This window comes from Hesperophylax consimilis, chromosome 3 (genome assembly GCF_061612785.1).
Source record: "Hesperophylax consimilis isolate HC1 chromosome 3, BYU_Hcon_1.0, whole genome shotgun sequence".
In the NCBI taxonomy this organism is placed as follows: Eukaryota; Metazoa; Arthropoda; class Insecta; order Trichoptera; family Limnephilidae; genus Hesperophylax; species Hesperophylax consimilis.
Window position 1 is genome coordinate 25,131,357 of NC_142838.1, and position 24,349 is coordinate 25,155,705.

At 34.5% G+C, this 24,349-nt stretch overlaps 2 protein-coding genes across 2 annotated transcripts in view; one reads left to right on the forward strand and one right to left on the reverse strand.

Annotated features, from left to right (window-relative positions):
- Positions 1-11,021: 11,021 nt before the first annotated feature.
- sau (Golgi phosphoprotein 3 homolog sauron) lies at positions 11,022-24,217 on the reverse strand. The gene is made up of 5 exons (XM_089649589.1): positions 23,867-24,217; positions 23,638-23,785; positions 21,274-21,372; positions 18,111-18,286; positions 11,022-12,468 (listed from the first exon to the last, which is right to left on the reverse strand). Exons 1-5 carry the CDS (start codon positions 24,056-24,058, stop codon positions 12,220-12,222), a joined length of 864 nt encoding a protein of 287 aa, XP_089505715.1. The 5' UTR covers positions 24,059-24,217; the 3' UTR covers positions 11,022-12,219.
- Positions 13,778-24,349, forward strand: part of LOC149425160 (very long-chain-fatty-acid--CoA ligase bubblegum-like) — an 89,925-nt gene continuing 79,353 nt past the window's right edge. The window contains exon 1 of the mRNA XM_089649552.1: positions 13,778-14,532. Within this exon, the coding sequence (XP_089505678.1) occupies positions 14,382-14,532 (151 nt within the window). The 5' untranslated portion in view covers positions 13,778-14,381. The remainder of the gene's footprint in view (positions 14,533-24,349) is intronic.

A 24,349-nucleotide genomic window follows, 5' to 3' on the forward strand; every position in this document is an offset into this window, starting at 1 on the left:
AATTGAACGTTGAATAGGTGCCGCAAGCAGTGTCCTGCATTCTCTTTAAAGCTCCAGTAATATGGTCAGCTTAGCTAAGTATCAAGACAAAATTATCAGTGATTGCCCCATACTTACAGGCACATAGTCACTAAATCTGGATGGTGAACGATAAGCAGGGTACTCACCAAGAGTGTAGCATGTAACGTAACTGATACTGATCAATCTGCAAGTGGGTACGGCTCGTCCACGGTAACCGCGTATCCAGCTACGAGCTCCCGGATCCGCCTTTAGTGCTCGCAGTGAAACCGTTGTCGGTGGGTCGCTGCGAGCACACTGCGCTCCACCCGCGAGCGGCTCGCAGTAGGCTCGCGCCTACGTACTCACTTGATACAGTATCAGATACGTTACATGTTACACGGTTAGGTGAGTACCCTGCTATAGAACACATTCCAGGGTCCGAGCTGCAAAAATAAGATTCTTTAGAGGAGTTTCAAAATCGGATTGAATAAGCTTGTTTGCTCAGCTTTAATTAAAGGTGAAGAAGATGACATGTATAGGTACAGCTACATACTTATTACAGGTACTTAGTTATTCATTTTTTTATCTTTCAATCATAGCAAAATCTTGATCTCCAGGCATCATGGAGTGTCCTGGAATAAGATACCTTATCATTACTGCCTCAAATATGCTCTTATCACATTAGCTGATCGAGAAATGTGAACAAAAAAGTATTTATTCCGACAATATTAAAGTTTTAACAAAATATTAATTTTTAATGATTGGTTTGTTTCGAATTCTATGAATTACTAGTGGACACCGCAATGCATCGCTATTGCTAATGTCTTTCTCGGGCGTCTGCGACTTCTTTCACCATTCACTACTGTATACCACAATGTTACTGTTAAAAAAACTACTTTAATTCGACTCCGTATCTCATTCTGGTGCAGAGATATTGCGTTAAGTATTCCTCGGGCGTCCCTGACTTCTTATATCATTCAAACCACTCTATAACACTCCTGGAACTAATAATTTTTATATATTAAGATATACATTGCTTGTAAAAATTACTGAATTCCTTGTATCCATTAATGGATTTGGTTTTCAAGGAAAATTGCTGAATTTTGATATTTTTCAGGACAAGTTTTCTGGATGTTATGCTGTTTGGTAATTGGTAAATTTTAGTTATTCCACTATCGTGACAATGATGTTTTCTATTTTGTTTTATAGAAAACAATCCAAGATGTATGCAAGTAATACAGTGAAAGTTTATCTATAAAAACACCATTTCTTTCTTCTTCTCGGGAAGGTGTGTTGCACCTTTGTTGGATACCAGGTTACCGAGAACTTTAGGCTACGCTGTATTCTTGTAGGTGTTTCAATAACAGTTCTAGATATTGGTGATATTCTTCTTCAGATGTTGAAGCTACGAGGATATCATTTATATATGAGTAGTAAAAATCTTACCCTTGCAATACTTTTTCTATGAATCGTTGAAAGGTTGATGCCGATTTACACAAACTGAATGACATAAACTGGAATTCGAACAGGTCAAACAGTGTTGTAATGGCTGTCTTTGGAATATCTTCTTCGGCCACGGGGATTTGGCAAAATCTTGAACATGGTACACCGGATATCGATCAGGGGTGGTTCCGACTTTCAAACACCTGTAGTCCCCGCACGGTTGCTACTGCTCGTCCGACTTGGGCACCATGTGGTGAGGGGATGCCCAACAGCTTTTGGAAGGACGGGCAATATTATTTAGTATTATGACTTACTTCTTGTTTTATTCTTCTCGGGTGAGTGACATTTCAATAGTGTGAAAAGCAGATGTTCCATCTATGATGGATGATGGGCTGATGCCGCAAGATTAGTTGTTATGTCTAGAAAGTGTTTGTTTTTAGCGTAGACCAACAATCCGTAATGTTACAAAAAATCAATCCCCATGTTAGGATGAATGATGTCAGCAATCGAAAGCGAAACACCATGCAAAATTTCTACGAAGTCCTAGGTTTAATTTTAAAGTCATTGTACCGTCGGTTGAAATATTGGTCCTATTTATTGTGGAAAGTGCATACAAAGATTCTTCCAAGCAGAGGCGGCTCTAGGGATTCAGTCGTGGTAGGTCATTTGAAAAAAATGTGTGACTAATCTTTATTTGATATTGTGAAAAATGCCCATATATTATTAACTATATCAATTTGTTATAGAGTTTTAGAGTCGCGGACTCTAAATAAATATTATGTTAATATAATAAATTGGAAATAAATACACAATCCATGTACTTACGGCAAATTATTTTTAAGATATTAAGTTTTAATGTAGTTGTCCACAACATTAAAATAAATAAAATCAGTGTTTGATTCTATTTGACAATGATTTTTTACGTTTTTTGTTTTGTTTCATTCTAAATCGATAACAACATAAATAATTATTCTAATCCTTTCCCGAACTATGCAATTGAAAAACAACCATTGTTCCACACACTACAAGCGTGTAAAATGAAAAAACGACATTTGTTTATGTCACCATCTCTGTAAAACATATAATATTCACCGTGTTGTCTCCCCCACGGTCATGACCTAAGCGTCCCTAAACTTTCTTCGGAAGCTAATTTTTACTTCGACGAAAAATATAGTGCCATCTCGTTTATTCTATGGCGCGCGTAGGGACAGAAGATGCCAAATTGGACATTCTTTAAATTGACCCAGCGAATCGTGTGGACTTGTGAATGAAAGCTTCTATTAGAGACAACAGATGTCACTGCTAGTCACTCGCCGCCGCCGCTGTTTCGCGTTACATTTTAAATGTTTTGATGCACATAATTGATTATTATATTTATTATTGTTGTCTTATAATTTTGGGGGGTCAAACACCAATTGACCTAAGGGAAGAACCGCCACTGCTTCCAAGTGTGATTTTACTTTACTACATGGGTACACACAAAGGTCTGCGCCTGTGTCAATTAAAAATTGCATTATAGAATATTGGTGAGTTATAAATATGCGACGTGAGGGAGGGCCGGTGTTGCTGGTTGATATCTGCGACGGCCCGCGGTGTTTTCCGTCTGGAAATTGCATGGATTTCTGCATTTCGTTGGGTTTCTATTGCACGAATCTCCTGTTTTATCGCTAGTGTTCATCTCTGGGCGCATTGTTAAAAACATCTGCTGCATTCTAGTAGCGATAAGGGCTTCCACCTTATCAAGAGGCGTATCTTTTTGGGTGGCAATGACTATCCGCATTTGTTTGTGTAAACGCCCCATCCATAAGGTCCTCAGAACCTCGTCGGACACCACATTCCCAGCTAGGTTTTTAATTTTTGGGATGGGTCTACAATTTCCTTTCGTTCGTGGTTCGTCTTCTGCTCCCTAGTAGAATTCATCCGTTTAATCAATTCCACTTTTAACACTTGAAATGCATTTTCAGGGGGGATTCAAAATTATCTCTCTTATCTCCAGGGCATAGCGGGGTTCAAGAGCCCCGAGAATATATTTTGTCATGTCTACGACGACGCCATAGGCGTGATGAAATAAATAAGACTGCTCAAAAAGTCCTCTGACCAAAAGTGGGAATGTGTGCAATGTATTTGTATTATATAAGACTCAAAGTCTTAGGGATTCATCTTGAAACTATTTTTTATACTTCTCATGGTTCACTAACGTTTGTGTATCCTTTGTGCAATGACGTTCCGCACTCTGCAATGCACAAAGGTGTGGAAATGCTCACTTTTACTTACAGTCGGTTCACGTCGGGCACGCTAATCACCTAATTGCTCGTCTCTACCATATCAGTCTGCCACATCGATCACGTCAGTCAAGATCCTCTCGTCGGGGTGAATTCAGTCATGGTCAGTAGCTATAGGTAACGCAACGAAAGAAGGAAGCAATAAAAATGCTTAGAATTGATGTATTGGTTTATCTGTGTGAACGTCAAGCGCCGCCCACTAATGCGATAAGGCTCTCTGTCTTGCTTACGCTCACTTATTGTAACTAGTTAGAAGAGAGGCAAGTTTTAACAATACCGTTACGGGGTATACTTACGGGGTGTCCTATTCATTCAGTTCGTAATTTGATTTAAACATACGTGCACCTACATATCGCAAGTGAAATAATTACCAATTTTTGAATTTGAAATAATAAATAGTTTTCATCATTTTTAATTCGAATTAGTAGATTTACAGAGTGTTTTTAAAGTGTGCAAGTGAATATTTGTTCTCTAAAAAATGGTATGGAAAGAATCTCCTACTTATGATCTCACTGAAGAAACCACTCATTCACTCTGAATGCAATTATTGATGTTTTCCGAAATGACCCTGTAAAAAAAATCACATCTTTGCGATTCTTTCAAAGACATAAAGAAACCATCCCTTCGTTAAAATAGATAAATAAATATTCTAGGAAACGATAAAATTTTGGAAATGTGGGTTAATTATACTTCTAGGAAATATATCAAATTAACATTAAACATGCTTTGTAAAATAAATATTTCTGGTCAGAATAATAATTATTCCCCGAAAAACAATTAGGTATAAATTCCAATTGCCGTAATTTCCGTGAATTAGGGTCATTATCGATGGAAGTTTGTTATGTACAGCATTCTTACATAAATAACTAAGAATTGTTAGCAATACCATTGTCTTTTTTAAGAATACCTACCCATTTGAATTCAATCCTGAAAATTATCACATTAGTTTAGAAAAAAAATGATAAACTTCAATATTTCAATAACGATGTCGTAAAACAAAATAAGTTTTATGTGACCGACTTCAACACGCTTTGGCTTAGAGTTCTCAATTGTGAAATAATCATCAATTGTTTTTTTTTCAATCTTAAATCGAAACACGCTGTATGTAAGTTTTGCATCTGTGTGAGTACTGTGATGAAGCCAACTTAACTTGCGAGACCTATACCTACCTGTATAGCGCCCACAGTCATTAAATTGAATCAAAGAGTAATTTCAAAAAAATCTTCATTTTAAGCGTCGCAAAGCCAGCAATCCTAAAAGATTACCTTTTATAACATAGTACATATAATTATTCCATAAATAATAAAAACCCAACCTACAAATCTATTTTGCATTTGCTGTTGGTCCGTTCCTTTCACATGAATCGTGGTTCAGCTCGCGTGTGTACATGCAGTATTAGTTTGGTTTTTTTTGTTCATCACTTAATACAGTTGGTACTTCCGGAATATGTCACACAATGACAAAATCTCCCCTGATGTAAATAGCCTTTTTTTAATTGTAACTGGTGAAACAAATTGTTATTCAATAATTTCTACTTAATAAGATAGAAGCGGAATACGAGAATTTTACCATATCATGTTTGTTTTTTCATCTTTATTAATTTCATTACATGGGTGATATGTTGTGCCTGTCTCACTAGGAACTCCTGTGTTGAGAGCAGGCTCAGTTTGAACATAGAAGTTTATAAAATAAATACAAAATATAACACAATATTATGTTTGTCATCAAACAATCATGTATGATTGTATGATTGAAATGCATACTTGGAATCATCAAGGAATATCCAAGACTTGGTATCTGATTTATATTTAAAGTAATTGAGTTCTGTCTAATGACCAGTGGATGAGGTTTGTATAGCTTTATTCGTATTTAAAATTTCTTTGACCAAAAGTTGTTGTAGCAAAAGGGATAAGAGGTGTGATCTCTGGTTCTAGTATCGTGAAAGAAAATATATAAAAAAATTAACAAACTGCCGATTACAAACTCAAGTGCATAAATAAACGACTCAATATCTTCGGGCTTTTTGTATGAAACAAATTGGTCCTCTATTTAAGCATGGATATGCCAATATATAGACAGTACAACTCTCACTCGGAGCCTACTTATTATACTAAACAATTTAAAAAACTAAAATGTTTGTAATGTTAAAATATTACCTCACAACAGGAAGAAAGGATTGAGAAATTAATCACAAACTGACGGACATCTCGCTAATATTGGATAAACAATATATTCAAATCCATCAAAACTGCACGAGAACAGCGTAGTTCGAGATCAAAATATCAACCATAAATGTTCCACTCAGCCAGCACTCACCTTTCAACAGTTTATTCCATAGACTTTCATTTGTGGATATAGTTAGGCAACAATATGACATCACAATATTTCGGTTCAAATTTTCTATCGGAGTTATACCCCCTGCTCGAGTGTGAAGAAGCAATTTCAAAGACAAAGTGAATAGCTTTGTGTTGCCGTAGAAATAAAAGTGGTGGTGATAATGTTTATTTTGCGTGGTACCTACACTGTACCAAGAATAAACGGAGGAAGGTTGTTATATTTTGTGTAAATGTTAACACACACTGCTGACATTCAGAGAGACACAGTTTGATGGGATGGACAAGCAAATTGAAATAAGACAAGAGTAATTATTTTTATATTCATATATTTAAATTTTTAATTATCTATATTTAAAAATATTTCAAACAAAACATTCAATGAAATTTCAACTAAATTAAATTGAATAAAATATTATCAACATTCAGAGTGCGGTCACATTTATATACATTGGAGGTTACTAACAATTCTATAGCATGGAACGAAACTAAACGTAAAGTCCAGTGAATTTCGTTTTCAGAAAATAAGCTTTGCAGAATGTTATCAAAGAGCCAGAAGGCTGAATAAAAATAATAATAAACATTTTCAAAAGGAAATAAAATATTATCCAAAACACGTCATTACTGCCAATTTTCTCTTGTCACAATTTTATATTTTACAGGAATTTTAATACCTACTTCTTAATTCATAGAAATTAAAATTATTATCAGAACATTACACAAAAAAATATTATAAAACAATCCTTATGAAATGAATCCAGATATTTTCATTAACTTTTAGTTATTAAATATAGGTACAATGCGGCATCTAACAATATGCATACGAATCTTGTCTTGTCAAACATGATTTTATTCATTTATAATAGTAATCATTAATTTTAATTAGGAGTTTAAATCAAACAATAATAAAGCAGTGTCCATCGACTCCACATTCACGTTTGAAATAGTTTCGAGATTTTTTTTTTCTCATAATAAAATTACTATAATTTTTTGGACCCCAGCTAAATTTGTTTCTAAAACCTCCGTTGTAAGCTATTTTGTAGGTAGCAAAAAAATTAAGACTATTTTATAATAGAGGAATTTCCACAATAGATTTCTCTCAAATCTTTTGTAAATACGCAAGTTTTCAATAGACTTAAATCTTGGCTGGACTTGGTGGAATATCTATCATAAAAAGTAATACCGAAATCAATGAAATAGATATGAACTTTCACAAATAAGTTATTATAATTCAGTGGTTTCATTTATAGCATAAACATGGTACAACTATAGAATTGCAGGACCTGTAATAGTTGAACATCAGTAGAATGCTGGTTATACAGACACCATTACTGTAGAAAGCAGGTTACTTGGAGGCCGTAATGGTGGAATGCCAATCACCCGGATAGCACTATTGCCCAGAGGCACTCTCCAGGAAGATGAATAAAAACATTGAAGCGCCTCTGAAAGAATAAAGTTTTCAAAAACTTTTATCTGACAATTATTTATTTTAAAAATTCATAATTCAAAACTGCCTGAATTCTGTGAAATGCGCAACAAATTTTTTTAAAGTTCCGTTTCAAGATTTTATATTATATAAACCACCCTGGATAGTAGGCATTTTTATATTATTTGTCACCAACAGCTTTTTGAAATAGCAAGTTTTTCTACACTAGCGACACCATCAACTGCATAGTTATGTGTGTCAAGCTGTGTTGGACCAAGGCTTTAACCAATATTGGGACTTCACTTACAGTTTTTAGATACGTAGCATCATGTCACATCTTTTTAATAATAAAGATATATGCCATATCAAGTCAATTTCTTATGACATTGAAGATACCATTACTGAGTTGTTAAAACCAAATAGTTCTACAAGAGAGTGAAAGGACTCGTATTGTATTGTTAGATCATGAGTCAGAGGTTAAATTTTTTCAATTACATAATCCACATATTGAATTGGAAGTCATTAGCTTTTTCAAATACATATTACAATGCTTTCAAAACACTTCAAAATTATTTCTGCAGAGGTTTTAACACTTCAACTGCAATACATAACATATTATGTATATTAAATCTGTTACTCAGATGTCAAAGATCAGGTGAGGCTGTCCAGTTTTTTTTTTCACTTTTTTAACAAAAATTAGTAATATGGCTTTTCTTGGTTCTTACGAATCTTAAAAGATAGGATGTTCTCACAGTGAATTCAAAACATGTCTGTTGTCTGATATATTTTGTCTTGTACATGTGTACCGTGGACAATCAACATTTTCTTATGCTGCATATAAACACAAAAAAACTTCCACGAGCCGAGCCACGAATTACTGGACAGGAACAAAGCGACCGCAAACTGCGCGAATTCCACTCCTTCGTTTCCTCAATCCACAGTTCCTTACACAAAATTCGCAGTTCGGTAAGCGAAAATTTTCTCCCGTTTATGCGCAGCATAGACATATTACTTAAAAAAATTACAAAACCAAACAAATTTTTGAATAATCTTAGAGTGTGAACCAAAACAATTTTTTTTATTTGTTTGCTTTCTGCTGAATCACACTAAAATGCTACGTCTGACCTTTCGAGACAGAAAATAAATAATTATAATTTTTTGAAAAACATATTATTCTTTCTGAAATTATTTACATTGCATTTTGAGAGCTAAAAATAATGGAAATGAAGAGTGTTAATCTTGAAATTACTCACAGGATAGTAAAAACAATTCAGCTCAAAATTGTGTGCATATTTTTCTCAATTAACAAAACATGATTTGATGAGACCAAAGGTTGGTTATATAGCTATATGTTTTGAATCAAAGATATTAGAAGAACGAGATGTGCTATGAGCAGTTCATACTGTGTGGAATTGTTTTGCCCAGTGTCGCCGGTTTTGTTCACCAATACTACTGCACACCTTCGCTCACGCTAAGGTATCCGCACTAATACATAGAACAGATTTCTGTGCGTACACGTCCCGATAGTATTCAAAGTACCCTAATTAGGTATTACTCCGCCTACGGTCCGGCGGCCAACATAGCATATCTCGTTCTTCTAATATCTTTGTTTTGAATGCTTCATGTAGTTTGAAATGTGTGCGTATATAAAATCAGTTTTATGAACTAGAAAAGGTATAAAATCCAAGAGTGTGCAGCTACAGTCGTGTATATTGTAATTTAAAGAGTTTCTGTAAAACATAGTTTTATTTAAATAGTGTATTTATTTCATCATTCTAAATGGGTGTAAGTGTAATGGTTTAAGAAAAAAGCTTTAAGACATTTTATTTAATGTGTATTTATGGCCATTAAAATTGATGCAATTATAATATATTTTTGACATTCATTCATCGGATATATACAATAATAATAATTAATATTTTATTCAAATTTATATCATACATATTTTTATTTTTCATAAATAAAGAAAATTCATTCTGCATGTGCCCTAAGGAAAAATGTAATCCATATAATAATATGCACTACAAAATAATACAGCCACGCTAATCACTAGGAATATAAAATAACATAAAGGCTGTTGGGAAGGGTCCAGAAGCTTACCAAGGCACAATTATTTTGATGGAGTGCTAATCCCAAACAAAAAAGTATCACCAAATATAATCAAAGTTAACTAATACTCTGTTTAATTTGATTGACTTCTTGGACCGTTCTCAACAGCTGCCCATCTCATTAGCAAATAATGTGAACTTTATAATGCAACCGTTAAGTGTTGAATCCGCAGATTTATTGGATGTTGCGAGCATTATGCTATACACTGAAAAGTATACATTCAACACTGCAAAGTATACATTCAACACTGAAAAGTGCACATTCAACACTGCAAAGTATACATTCAACACTGCAAAGTATACATTCAACACTGAAAAGTGAGCGCTAGACACCGCACTGCAGAGTGTACATTCAATATGTTCTTTTGAAATCAAAGTATGTCTAACTCTGCATATTATTGGGTGTATGGGTGACTGGTAAATGATGGAAACATTGACGTAATAGGGGCGAATAACCAAGCCGAAAAGGTCATGTGAAGCACATATATAGTAACTGGTGAAAAGTCAACCATTGACAAATATGGATTTCATTAATGTAACAAAAATTAGAAACTTCAAAAAATTCTTGACGAACATTAACCTATAAACATATTGGATGTTATGAACTATGGACACTTCAAAATTTAGTAATAAAATCCTACTTCCAATAGCCAAACATTAGTTATGCCTTTCAAAACGTTTTATGCATTGAGATCGAGCAAATTTTGTAAGATATCAAAAAAATTATCATGACCCACAGCATACTAAAACTTTTCATAAATTCGAACAAGTTTTTTAATTATTCCTAAAATTATTGACATGTTATGATTTAGTTGAGAACAGCAATTCGGAGCCTTGTGCGGTATTAACATAAATAAAATAAAAATCTAAAAAGACAAGGACCAAAATAACAAAACTTATGTGAGAACATTATGTATGTACTTTACATACCATTTGTGTACCTTAATATTCATTATTGATACATATTATGTTGAAATGATCTTTTGTGCTTGTATATTATGTCCCCGTGAATGTCTACTTCAATATTTTGCATTAAGTACCATTCACCCTGTATACGTATGGTATTAGACAAACCATTCAAAGCTAATGAACTTTCGAACAAAGATGGAAACTTCTAAGAAATTTGAATAAGTAATCTCTTCATTAATAATTGGGATCCCTTCATGAAATTAAATTTCATCACCTTTGCTAAGCATAAATAAAGCATATTTAGTATACATAATTAACGCATCAATATGCAAAGCCATTTTTTAAAACAATTTTTAAAATACCTCATTTGCTTCACAATTTCACGAAACCCATAGACAGTAGGTTACAAATTAGGATATGAAATTGCGCACACAAATATTTATTTTATTTGTCTAATATGAAAACTAACACTTTTACTATAATAGTTACATTCAATATCAATTCTATTCTCAGAACTGCCTCGTACTTCCTCCTATGCGGAAACTGCCATTTACGACATAATATTTTCAACAAGAAACTTGTTCATTAATACTCCAAACACCAAATAGTTTTAATTCAATGAATAGAATATATTAGGTAAAAGTTTAAAGATGATTGTTTAAATACATTATGTACACATTTATTTCACTAACTGATGATTTGAAATCTAATCATAGAAAACAATTTTACCTAAAGAATATGCTCCTATCAGAAAAAAGATGTCAAAAATAAATTTAAGATTCTCTTCAAATCAACCCCCTATAAATATGAAAGGAATGTGGATATATAACACGGCAGAATCTCACTATCTAGCACTTCAGGGTCCGGCACTCGGCATTTCGGCTTCAGTGTCAGAAAACAATCGCCGATAATAAGATTACTTCGGTAAACAATAGACAAACATTATATTCTCCTACAACACATGAAACTTAACAGATCATAAATAATTCTGTCTTACTAATCAGATTCTTGCGTACCGGTTCAGCATTGGTATAGTTAATCTAGATGAAAGGCTAATTTACCTATACCTACACCATGGTTTATGTCAAATATTTCAGTATTCAGACATGCGGCGTAATATTTCTACTGTGTTTATAAGACAGTTTATGTATTACACATTTTCATGTTATGCTTTCTAGCTTCCCGTTTATTCCAGTAATCCAGCACCATCAGGTTCTGTATAGTGCCGAACCTGTGAGATCCTGCTGTACTTTAAGGTTGGAGTATTTCAAACTCCATCAAATTTAATGATAAATCGACCCTCAGTGCCATTTTTTTTATTTTTGGCATTTGAACTGTCCCCCATTAAATGCTGATTCTCAGCCCGTTTCAACTTTTGATCAAATTGTTATCAGCTTTCATATTGTTATGATCACAATTTGATCAAATGATTTGATCATCAAATGTGATAAAATTTGAAACACCCAATCTAAAAATAAAAAGAGGAAGGTTAATAATTAATTATGACGAGAAGTGGTATATTATTTTTGCAGAGGACCGAATACGATCGGTTAAGAAATAAGAGACCGACCGTGGCAAATGTCAATAGGTCATAGCACTGGAGGGTTGGTGGTTGGCTGGTCAGTTGGCTGGTGAGTTAGTTGGCAACAAACACTAATGTCTCGAGGAAGTGACACTGCGCGGATTGGCTACCACCAGTGACTGGCGCCGGCCGGCCGCTATTTGGCGAAAGCGGCAAACACAGCCCACATCACCTCTAGCGAGTTGGGCTTCAGGCTCTCCTGCTCAAAGTCCAGATCGAGCAGCTCCCGCACGCGCCGCATGGCCAGCTCGTAGTCCTCGTCCGATAGCGGAGCGAAGGCATTCTCCAATACGTCGGAAGCGTGTGCCAGGAGCAGCAGGGCAGCGGTACGGCGCTCCATGCGCTGGGGGTCATTCACCCACCGGGTCAGCACCGCCTCTTGGATCTGAAATAAAACAGAAAATCATATTTACATTGCCCAGAGTAGAGAAGTATCCAAAACTTCACCATAGGTCATGTTTACGGCAACCTGTCCCATTGTCCCCAAGGAGAGCAAAAATGTCCAGTTTACATGTCATATAGAGTATGCAGCTGATGTAACAATGAGTTTCTCCGAAGAATAATAAGTTGTTTGAGACATAAGACGCTAAGTAAATCTACAGTTTTGAAAATTTACAGACCTTTCTTGAAAAGATAAATTATTTATGCGTGATTTACCTAAAATTTTATGCACAAGATTACAAAGTACACCTCTGTTAACATAGTATGCATAACCTTCAACAGTGTAATGAATTACACTGCACTAGTATCTGCATGGCAGGTATTTATTTATCACAAATACCACCTGCTAATGAAAACATGTTAGGTTTAGCTTGTAATGCAACACACTCAGGAAAACAAGAACAGGCAGAAGGCAGTAGGTACATATATATCAGGGCGATTTGTACGCAATAAAGCTTTGTCTCTTCTAAAAACATCTATTACAAAATATTCAATGGAGGAAAACAAGAGATAAACACATTTCCAAAGATCATCCATATTCATTCAACTTACAAACATGCTTCTATGGTTTGGGTATGTATAGTGGATGAACGAAGAAAGGAGTATAAGGAGAATATATGATGCGAAAGTGATGGTAGACGAAGCCTGGAACGCCTAAGGAAGACATAGCAGAATCAAGACAATTAAATATTTGAGTCGGGTCATGCCAAGAGTCAGAATTAAGCAAGGAGCGTGTGAAACTCTGAAAGTCTATCATTTTTCTTGATTCAAGTCATTTATTAGTCATGACAGGTGTCAGGCTGGTTCAACAACTTTTGCTATCTACTATAGACATTACACGTGAACATCGCTATTCCCATATTCAGCATAGATTATAATATCATATTTATGAAGCAAATAAGTAACTTCTGTAACTAATGCATTTATATTAGATATACAAATTACTTTATCCATTAAAAACACAATAAAAAAATACTCGACAAATATAATAAAATCAACGGCAAACTAATAAACCGATATTCCATTCAGTCAACAAAACTTTTTGTTTAGTTTAACAGTATTTCTGAAACATCTGCTGTTGCGGTGTTTACCTTCGGTTTGTAAAGCATTCATATTGAACAAACAAGTTGATAAGGTGACGAATAAAGCATTCAAACTACCACAAAGCAGGCAGGTACTTTCAGAAACAGCACCTACCAATTAGAAAATCGATTAGGAAGCAAAAATATCAAATTAGAAGGTTGTAATCATTGAATAGAGAATAACAGGAAGTGCCCTAATAATACGGAGAGAGAAAACAAATAAATTACTTATCAGCATTGCATAGTTGCACTCTTCTCTTGCCATCGCGAATCCCTTGATAGACTGAAACTAGAATAGTTTCATCGCCTTCTTGTTTTTAAACTACATTAAGAGTAAGTAAGAGATTTTCAAATATTGTCAGGTTATTCGTAACCTGGGAATGTTTGTCTTTTATTAAAAAAAATAAATAAATTAGTTTAAAAAACTAGTGAAAAATATGGAGCAAACAATACAGCGCCTTGTTTTTTTTTTATGTGAATACCAAATGTATGCTCCTTAATTACACATGAAGGGAGCAGGGAATGGAAGGAATACCTGGCTATTCAGTTTTGATCACCAAACACCGCTAAAGCAAAGGACGTTACTGGGAGTATCCACCACTCTCTGATGGAAATGAGCATTGCGCCTGGGAGAAATTACAAACTGAAAATAGTTGCACTAAAAACACCAGACAGGAAAGTTGTGCAAATTTAATGACATCAGAGCATAACCCTGAGGCGCTCGTGCTATGCATGTTGCCGCCATCCGCAAATAAATGTTATTATTTTGTAAACTATGCACTCGTCGAGGTCAAGTGTCTTAGTAGCTGCCCCCCCGTTCCTCACCTACCTGTATTGTAAGTTTGAGGACGGTCAGTGCGCAGGCATCCGCGGGAAGGAAGGATTGTTACTTGCAAGTCACGTGCGGCGTCAAATTGCTCACTCACGTAAGTATAATTTATGTATTTACTCATGTACACACACATACATAATAATGTTGAAACATTTTGATTTTTATTGTGTTTGCGCATGTTTTCGACGTTAACATAATGTTGTAATAGTTATTTTGTATGTTGTAATTCTTTTTTTTTTTTTTTTAGACCAAAAAGTGAATTGCGCGCGCATATATTTGCACCCAAACACTGTGTACATGTGTCAAGACTATCATGATAATATGATGGCGAGAGAGAAAATGTACGAGTTTTTAGTTAATTTTTAGCTATTTTTTATTTTTACTTAGGTTAAGGTAAAAATTATACAAAAAACTACCAATTTTCCCAAAATTGATTAAAAGCCAGAAATTTTCAGAAACTAATTATGTTACTTAAATAAATATAACTTTTTCTAAACGTTTATGTTTCCTTTTTATCATTTTATAAACATTTATAAGTTTCTTTAACTACAAATGTGCAAAAATATGCATTTTAATATGGGCGGTAAAATGCTCCCCACGCGACTACTCACGTTTCACGGAAAGGCGCAACTACTCTAAGGTTAAAGTTTGCGTATGAGTCATTTTTAGTGAGACAAAAAATCTGGTTTTATAATGTCATGATTTGAGATATGATATTATTTAAGATTTTCACAGCCAAAAGTATTGACTAATTTTTTGGTGATTATGTTTTTATCACATCTGCCCTGATCATGGACACCCAAACGGTTAGCTAAAGAAGGAGGAAGTGCAAAACGCATAATTACCCAAAAATTAATCCTGATAATGATTTTACAATGTAAAATAATTGAGATTCTTATATCTCATTAGTTTAAATAACACGTCTCACTAATCTCGGGTCAATCATAAAATGTGGCAGATTATCAAAATAAAATAAAATATTATGCCTACGCACTTGTGTGTTATATCAAATATATGTGTAGTAATGATAGAGGAGCACTATTTTTAAGCCCGTCTCCCATTAGATAACAATCCATAATAATAATAGGTTTGTAACAAAAACTTATAATCATAACCAAAACCCTGATTAAGTGGTAATCTTGAAAAATGATAAGAAATATGACTAATTAACAATATATATTGAAGAATCATGTCAAATTTGCACGTTCTGGAGTAAAATTGTCAATGTAATACTGAACTATGACAATTATTGATGTTTTAAAGTTATGCTCCATTAAATTGCTAGTGGAGCAGAAAATTTATGTTTAAAACATGCATTGTCGAAGATAACAAATAATTTGTTACAAATAAAATATAATAAACAAAAAAACATCGAGTATTAACATCCATACGTAACGCAGGGAGGAAAGTACACCACATACCTATGTTCTGCTATACACCCTTTGCTTCATTCACATTCATACATTCTGCTATACACTCTTTGCTACATTCATACACTCTGCTATACACCCTTTGCTTCATTCTCATTCATACATTCTGCTATACACTCTTTGCTTCATTCACATTCATACACTCTGCTATACACCTTTTGCTTCATTCTCATTCATACACTCTGATATACCCACTATTGGCTCAATGTAAGCATTTGTTCGTTTGGATACAACAATTACTGGGACCTCCCCAACATCTTCCATTCACTTGGGCATTATAATATTCTACCGACTCTCCCTCATCTGCTATCTGTGTCCAAACTATTTAAGGATCCCTGTCTTAATCTTATCAATTACATTGACAATTCAATTACAATATATACGGTAGTATCACATTCATCCTTTCTTTACGCTTTATTGCCGTACCTCTGGGTTGGCATCGAAACCCTGCTGTGGACTGCTAACTTTTAGTTAATATTTGTTTCAAAACAAATTATTCATAAAACCTAATCTGGTATCATGTAACATTAATGTGCCTACGAAACAGATAAGCTATCTGTATTCCACTATACTTTTGTATGTGCTTCACTTTTGTGTTATTAATGAAGTATGCCACAGTACAATACATAACGCATTGCAACACATCAGGAATCAGGATTTGTGATATAAGCGCTTTTATCTGTCCATCCAAATCCATCACTACACCCAATAATGCTATTTGACAGAGTTATTAGTTCTAAAGTCTGGTAAACGAGAGAATGCACCTAATGGTTGCTCAGCAACACAATTTGGTAGGAGGTTGGTTCAACTGGAAAAAATCACCAATCACTGAAAATTTCGACGAAATTAGAGTTATTTTTTGTGGAACAGTTTTTGGCATTTTGCAGTAAAAAGTGGCCTTTTAATTTTCAAATACATCTATTTGAATTTCAATTGTTTTTTTGTGAATGAATGCAAAATATTGAAATGGAAAGTAACCCACTTCCTGACATCCGATCGAGCTGAAACTCAAATAGACTCATTGTCGATGACAATGCATTCTATCAACTTTTGGTGGCAAACATGCATTTCGCTGACATTGGCCCGAAAATTGAAAATTTAAAAAAAAAGTTGCAGTAAAAAAAACTTTACTGTTATAATGGGTTGATTTTTTTTTCTTTAGTGACAACCGCATTAGACTTTCCACAAACTATTGAACAAATGGAAGGTTTTAATACAAGAACAAAAAAATTCAATGCAAGGAATAGTAATAAACCTCTATGTATAGGCACATTGTGTTATACAACTTTACACTAAATATGAATAGAAAAAAATCAGTTCTTAGATTAAAACCGTCCATTTGTTCAATAGTCCTAAGGAAGACTAATGCGATGGTTACCGACTCTTGTGAAAAGGTAACAGTAATGTTAGATGGGTTTATTTTCCTAAAATAATTTAATCAGACTTCCCGATTTACATTACTGAGTCACCAATAATGATTTGGCATTGACGTGGATTCTTTATCGTGATAAGTTAATTGATAAAGATTGTAAAGGGCTAGATAATTAATAAATTTTCATGGTGAAATGTTTTGAACCGCTGTAAATAACAAATATGGAAACAATAGAATTTTTTTAACAAAATTTGCCGACAGTACTAATTTACAAAGACATAATTTTGCAAAAAAACAAATAAGTTATTACGAAAATAGAATCAGCTCGCGGACGGCGAAAATTTTATGTCAGCACAACAAGAGTTAAGGAAGCTATGCTCACAAGAAAAGTGCATTGAAGTTTGCATTAGAATATCAATTCACCTGAGCTTATTAGAATTTATATATTTAAAAATGTATTTGAATCAGTATTGTGGCAGCGGCCAAAAGCATTCAAAAACTTATGCAATCTTCCAAATTCAAAAACAGCGCTCATAGTAATCAGCAAGGTCAATTCATTTGAACTAAATCTGTTGTCATTGGAAATAATAATAATTTCATTATGAAGACACAAAGACATTCATTCTGCCCACTCAGGTATAATTTGTTCCAAGTATTATTAAAAAATAAATATACAATGATGTTATTCAATTCTATCAGTTGTTTAAAATTAGTCGGTAGATTGGCCATAGAAAGCATCTACAAACTTATCTGGTGCAGACAGACAAAAGAGGAATTAACAAACAAATTGGCCTACGACTAACCGTGACCGAAATTAATGAAATAAAATTGAAAGTATAAATGAGGGTGCTATGGAATCAGTATACTAACCTTTTTAACAAGTCTGCATTTGATAACATTGTCTGTGAGTGGATGTGTGGTCATGTCAAACAGAAGAAAATTTTGTTTTTCAGTAGTCAGAACTCCTTTCTCTACGAGATTTTTGGCAAGCCTTTCGCGGACATTTTTCAATTGGTATCTCAACTTCAATGGATTCCATGTCTCTCCTGAAAAGAAAAATAATCAATTATAATCCACAGCACTTATTTATCTGGAATGAATTGCACTTGACCAGTGATTCCTAAAGGGGTAGTATCGTCCCCCTGGGGGCATTGGTGAGATCAAGGAGGGCGGTGGTGGCCTCGAGGTCAAATGGGGGATGGTGAAAGGCTCCAAGGGGGTGATGAAGGGGGTGATTTAAGTGCACTTGAAGTGAAATGACACTAAACTGCGCTATATAAATGCCATGTTATTATTATTATTATTATTATGAAGGGCGGAAATCTTGGTCAAAAACATTTTCTTAATGAATGATACATATAGAGAAGCCCATGTTCAAGCTCAGACGAGGCATTTACTCTGGATTTTCCAAGGATCGGGGCTAAACCTTCATCAGGAATCAGAGGTCTCTCAAACTACCCAAATAAAACATTGTCTACAGCAAATATGATTATATTGAAAGAAATTACATGTAAAATAGCCCTTATATATAACTTGATTCTGAAGGATGTCGCTTCTCTCTGTCGTAAAATATACATTGTCAACTAGAGACACTTCATGGGAAAGAAAGCAGGGTGGAAACTTACAGATCGCCTTCTACGGTGTTGAGCGGTGCCATCACGCAGTGAGATTATGGTGTCACTTGTTATCCAGTTAAGAATTTTTCCTCATCAAACATATTAATGTAACGTAAAATCAGTCAAGTGAATACAACCATCAGATGGTAAAAGTAATAAGGCCAAATGAGCCACAGTACTAGTTAGTTAGACACATGAAAGGGTATTGTTATAAGCCTGGATAGTAAAAGGATTACGAAAAAATCCATAAAATCATAATCAAATTGCCCACAAAATCCACACGCAGGCATTTCATAAGAGAATGGTGTTATTCACATCTGGTTTTAACGGACTTTAAAGATCTCAGCCTATTCACCCCTGCGATGCAGTGGTAGAAGTAATTAGTAATTAATAGCCTGTAGTCAAATACCGCCTTTTATGGCGAAAGGTAAGGCCACAAGGGGCTTACGAACGCAGAGTGTAATAAGCTAAAGTTCCGAATCGAGCTCTGCGGGATAGTGGCAGGCTGTCATGGCCGGTCGCCGTTGTGCTCGCCGCGCGCACCGTGGGCGGTAGGGTATTTAACTACCAACACCGGCGCCACTTTGAGCGCTAACTTAAATTCTCTAATCGTCTAAAAAAACTGCTACATTACATGAAATCAACTAAGTCATAGGTACATCATTGTTTAAATTTAGAAATACAATAAATAATTTACACACTTCTATCATAAATATATATATCATTATAAGCGGAAAATGTGGCTTGTGCAATTATGAGGACTAATATAGTAGAGGATCGACACCCGAGATAGAAGAACTTTAAAAAAACTACCACATTGGTTGATTGGTCCTAATATCGCAAAACATATGATAACCTTTCCCTTGCAAACACGTAACTTTAGACTGATTTTTTTTTATCTGTGGTGCTTTTCCGTCTATCCTGTAATACTTTTCTAACTGTGGGCCTTCAAGAAAAATATGCTTGAAAAGTGGGCAGTGAACCAGATAGGTTGGAATCTCTGCACTAAACAATGAATAAATAAAAAATAAAATAATTAAAAAAACAATTTAAATAAATTGCATACATTGATGATGTAATACCGAGGATTTCAAACATTTGAAAGGTATGTTTACAACGATTGATTTTTATGTGACGATACTCTTTGAAAATATTAAAAAAGAAAAAACGGATATATTTTTTAAATTTAAACAGTATAAACCAAAGTGGTACGTCAGCAATGGGGAATGATTTAAGCAGAAGAATAAACCCTAAGATTTGTAGAACAAACTTTTAGAAGGCATAATCCACAATGCGTAGGTATAAAAGTATAATCAGTAATAAAAAAGGGAATACAGTAGAATCATTTTAACACATTAACGGACAATTGCTGGAAATCGTTTGTGATAATACGCTTGCTATCACATGTGTTTTGTGAAGTCAATGAAAATCAGTAATAAAAAAGGGAATACAGTAGAATCATTTTAACACATTAACGGACACTTGCTGGAAATAGTTTGTGATAAGACGCTTGCTATCACATGTGTTTTGTGAAGTCAATGAAAATCAGTAATAAAAAATTATCATCTTTGGGTGTGACACAAACAGACAGGCTACATACTACTGCAATACAAAACTTGACTTCCCTGTCTGTTATATCGTACAGCATCACTGACTAAATTATGTATATGTATCTTCACAGATTATACATCTGCCCAGATGATGTACACTGTACTGCTGTCCGAAAAGTTGGCTGAAGAAGGAGGTAGTGCAATACGGCATAATATCCCAAAAATATATCACTATCATACGTACGTTGTACACATCTCCTCCAAAACCACTTCAATAGACGTTGTGTCATATGACATCTCTAAAACGACATCATTAGTCATATGACATCTCCTCTAAAATGACATCAATAGACTTTGTTTCTGTGAATGTATTAAAAAGATTCTTGCTTGCGTAGTGGTGTACTGTATAGTAGAACTACTGCGGAGAGGACTTTGGGCAGGTCTTGCAAATTATTTTAAACCAATTTTAACCGCTACCGTTGTGCACAAATACGTTCCAAACATGCGCTCTTTAAAATGATTTGCCTGAAGTCAGTTACCGTTGTTAATAATAAACTCGATCCATGCTACTAGCCGAGTATGTTACCCATAAAGCAATCAATCACAATGCGTTTTCTCAACAGTTCATTCACGCCGTTTGTGGTTATTTTGTTCCTTTCTCCATAATTTGTGGTGCGGCTCGCGCTTTGGCTGGCAAGTGTATACGCAGCATAACAATATAAAGTAAATGCAGATATCATTCCACGTTCCAACTATTTGTGCAACACATATTATGGTAAAGGAAGAATACCGTTATCAAACTTTTGAATCCATTAAGTATTGTGATCTAACAGAATGTTCTGAATAAAAATGGTTATAACCACTTACCGCTGAGATATTCGATCCAACTCTGAATGGTCTCTGGAGGTTCTGTGTCCTTCATGTGTTTTAAAGCTTCATCGAGTAGAACATCTCCCGTTGGAGTGTCTGGAAAAATCAATGTGTTGATAAGGGTTCGGTAACAGAAGGTTACATCCCAATATTTTGGACAGATAAGTTAAAAAACATATTTTGAAATTATAGTGACAAATGGCAGATTTTCTTTCTTAAATCAGACAAAAACAATTGAATAACAATATATACAAGGTGGTATATTTTCCAAAAGTTGATAATACAACAAACACATTTTGGAATTAAGCATAACAATATAAACAGAATCTGACAAAAAAGAAGACTTGTTATTGCGATTATGTGGCTACAATTATTTTACCGGGGTGTTGAAAGTGACTTATTTACATATAGGAATACAATTTATTTCCACTTCACTTATGTATTTATATTTTAATACTAGCTGTAACCCGCCACGCATTGCTCTGGCTCAGTCTGTCTGTGCAGATAGAGAAACAAAAGCGCATTTTGCTTTAACGTCCAACAGATGGCGATGTTTAAAAAAAAAAAGATTGTTTTTACCTGCCGCAGGTGACATCTAGATTAGAGGTATATAAAACCATATGTTTATTTGAATGCAACGTTGTGTCCAAATTACAAAGCAATTGGTGAAGAACTTAGGAAGGTTCAAGATTTTGAACAAACGAACACTTAGGACGGGTTGTTTCGGAGAACTTGAACAATTCTTCAAATTTCAAAGTTAATTTTCAAGTTCTGTGAAAGATATTTTTAAGTTCTGTTTTTATTTCAGTTCTGTCAAGCAATTAGCCTGTAATGATATAATAACAGAATTTGAATAGGACTTTCACAGAACCCGTAAATGAACGTTGAAATTTGATGAATTGTTCAAATTCTCCGAAACAACCCGTCCTTACATTTTTATTTGTATAGATGTATATCTTACCAGGAAGGATATAAATATATAGTAGGAATAATTTAACCATAATTTTAATAAATAAATGCCATTAAATTAAATTAAATAAAAGTTGCTTGAATATGTGCTAAATTGTTACAAATTATTATAATACGAATAATTTCATGTCTACCAAACTCAGAACTTGTTATATAATGCAGTCAAACAATTAGGACTGGTGTATTCTAACCTAACGATGACAGTTCTACGTGAAGTTGAACAATTCTGTACAAGTTCAGTGGTAGAAATAGGAAAGGAAATTAATGAACCATTAAATTGAAATTGTGCAATAATCACTAAAGAAATTGCATTCATAGATTTGAGATTTCAATATTGTTGCTAACCTGTTCAAACTTAATAAATAATTCATTGTTTATAAGCACCTAACGGTGTTCACCATACCTATTACTTTCATTATACAATCTAAGTAAATTATTAAAAACTATGATTGGAAATGAAAACAAGTTAAAATATAAAATGTGGATAGTGTAGAGCAGGGGTGCTCAAACGGTCGATCGCGATCGACCGGTCGATCGCGAGTGCTTTTTGAGTCGATCTCGAGAAAAATTTCCCATTTTTCATGTCTTCTTTTTTTATTATTTATTTGTAGTTTGTAGAATTTAAAATATTGCAATCGACTAACTGACGAACATATGTCATCGTGCTTGCGATTAGCACTCGGTAATTACGTACCATCGTATGAAAAGTATGCTGAGGACATGCAGTGCCACGCTTCAACATCCAAAGTCATTATTTAGTTAATTTTAGAAACTAGAACTCGTTTGTCTTTTGTAAGAACCAATAAACTTGCGATTTTGAATAAATATAAGTTTTTTCATGGACTTTTTAGTGCAGACCTCCACCTACCTTGACTAAAAAAAATGCATATTGCGAACTAATTTCTGTCGTTCCTCCAAATTCTATGTGGATTCGTTGCAACGTCCCTATATATACATATATACACTTATACCTGCGCCATGATACACCCTACCTACATAGACGACAATTCTGCATCACACATACTTGCAGCCTCTTAGAGTCGATCGATCAGAATCTAATAATATTGAGGTAGATCGCCAGCAGTTCAAGTTTGAGCACCCCTGGTGTAGAGTATAGAGCTCGCACAAAGTCACACATGAAATAAACATTCTCAGAGGCAAATTTATTATGCGTTTATTCAATTTCCCATAGTAACAGTTCCTGTCAATTATACAATTAATGGGCAAAAATAGTTTATTTATAACTGACTTTAATTACCTGAAGTCAAATAAACAACATATTGTTTTATGAAAAGTCGTGAAAGATCTGACTCGAGCCCCAGTGCATGATTTTTATATGTTGAGGTTAGTGTTAGTGAGATGTTTGTTGTAAAGCATCAGAAATGGGTTTACCTGATCTGACAATCAGTTTCCTGGACAACAATCCTTTTCTCCTCATGCCGGCCCTCTCCAGCTCTACGCGGCCCCTCAGTCCTAACTCAATGAGGATGCAGCCACGGAGACCGCTGGATATGCAATCATTCCAGAATGACGTATAGCCCTACGTAGATAAACATTTGTATTAAAATCCGACGTATGAAATTAGATAGACATTTAAACACATATTTTAATTATGCAATACCTCTTTATCTTTCAGTCCAAGTAGCAAAACCTCCTCCATGAGTGTGAGGCGGGTTTCCTTCGAATCCCCATCTTCAGAAGGTGAATTACGATCATTCTTTTTATCGTCTGCATCCTGATTTTCTCTTGTCACACCTTCCGAACTTTCCTTCAAAACATTCCTCCGTTGCACTAAGCCGTCCGAGCGATTCATTTTGTGGCGATCAAATTAATGTTGGATTTCGAATGATTAAAATGGAAAAATATACATAGAAATAATTCTAAAATGCCAAATTAGCAACACCATGGAATTGTTGACGTTTACTATCCGACATGAAAGCTAAAAAACATGGCCGCGGTGGCTCTTCATTTCTCAGCTGGAAGTGTGTCGGTAAAGCAGCGAGCGTTCCATTTGCGATTGATTCAAATCTAGGAAGAAGATTCAAAAACAACAAAGTAATCCGAAAGTATTTAGGTACTTAAAATATGTACATTTGCGATGTTT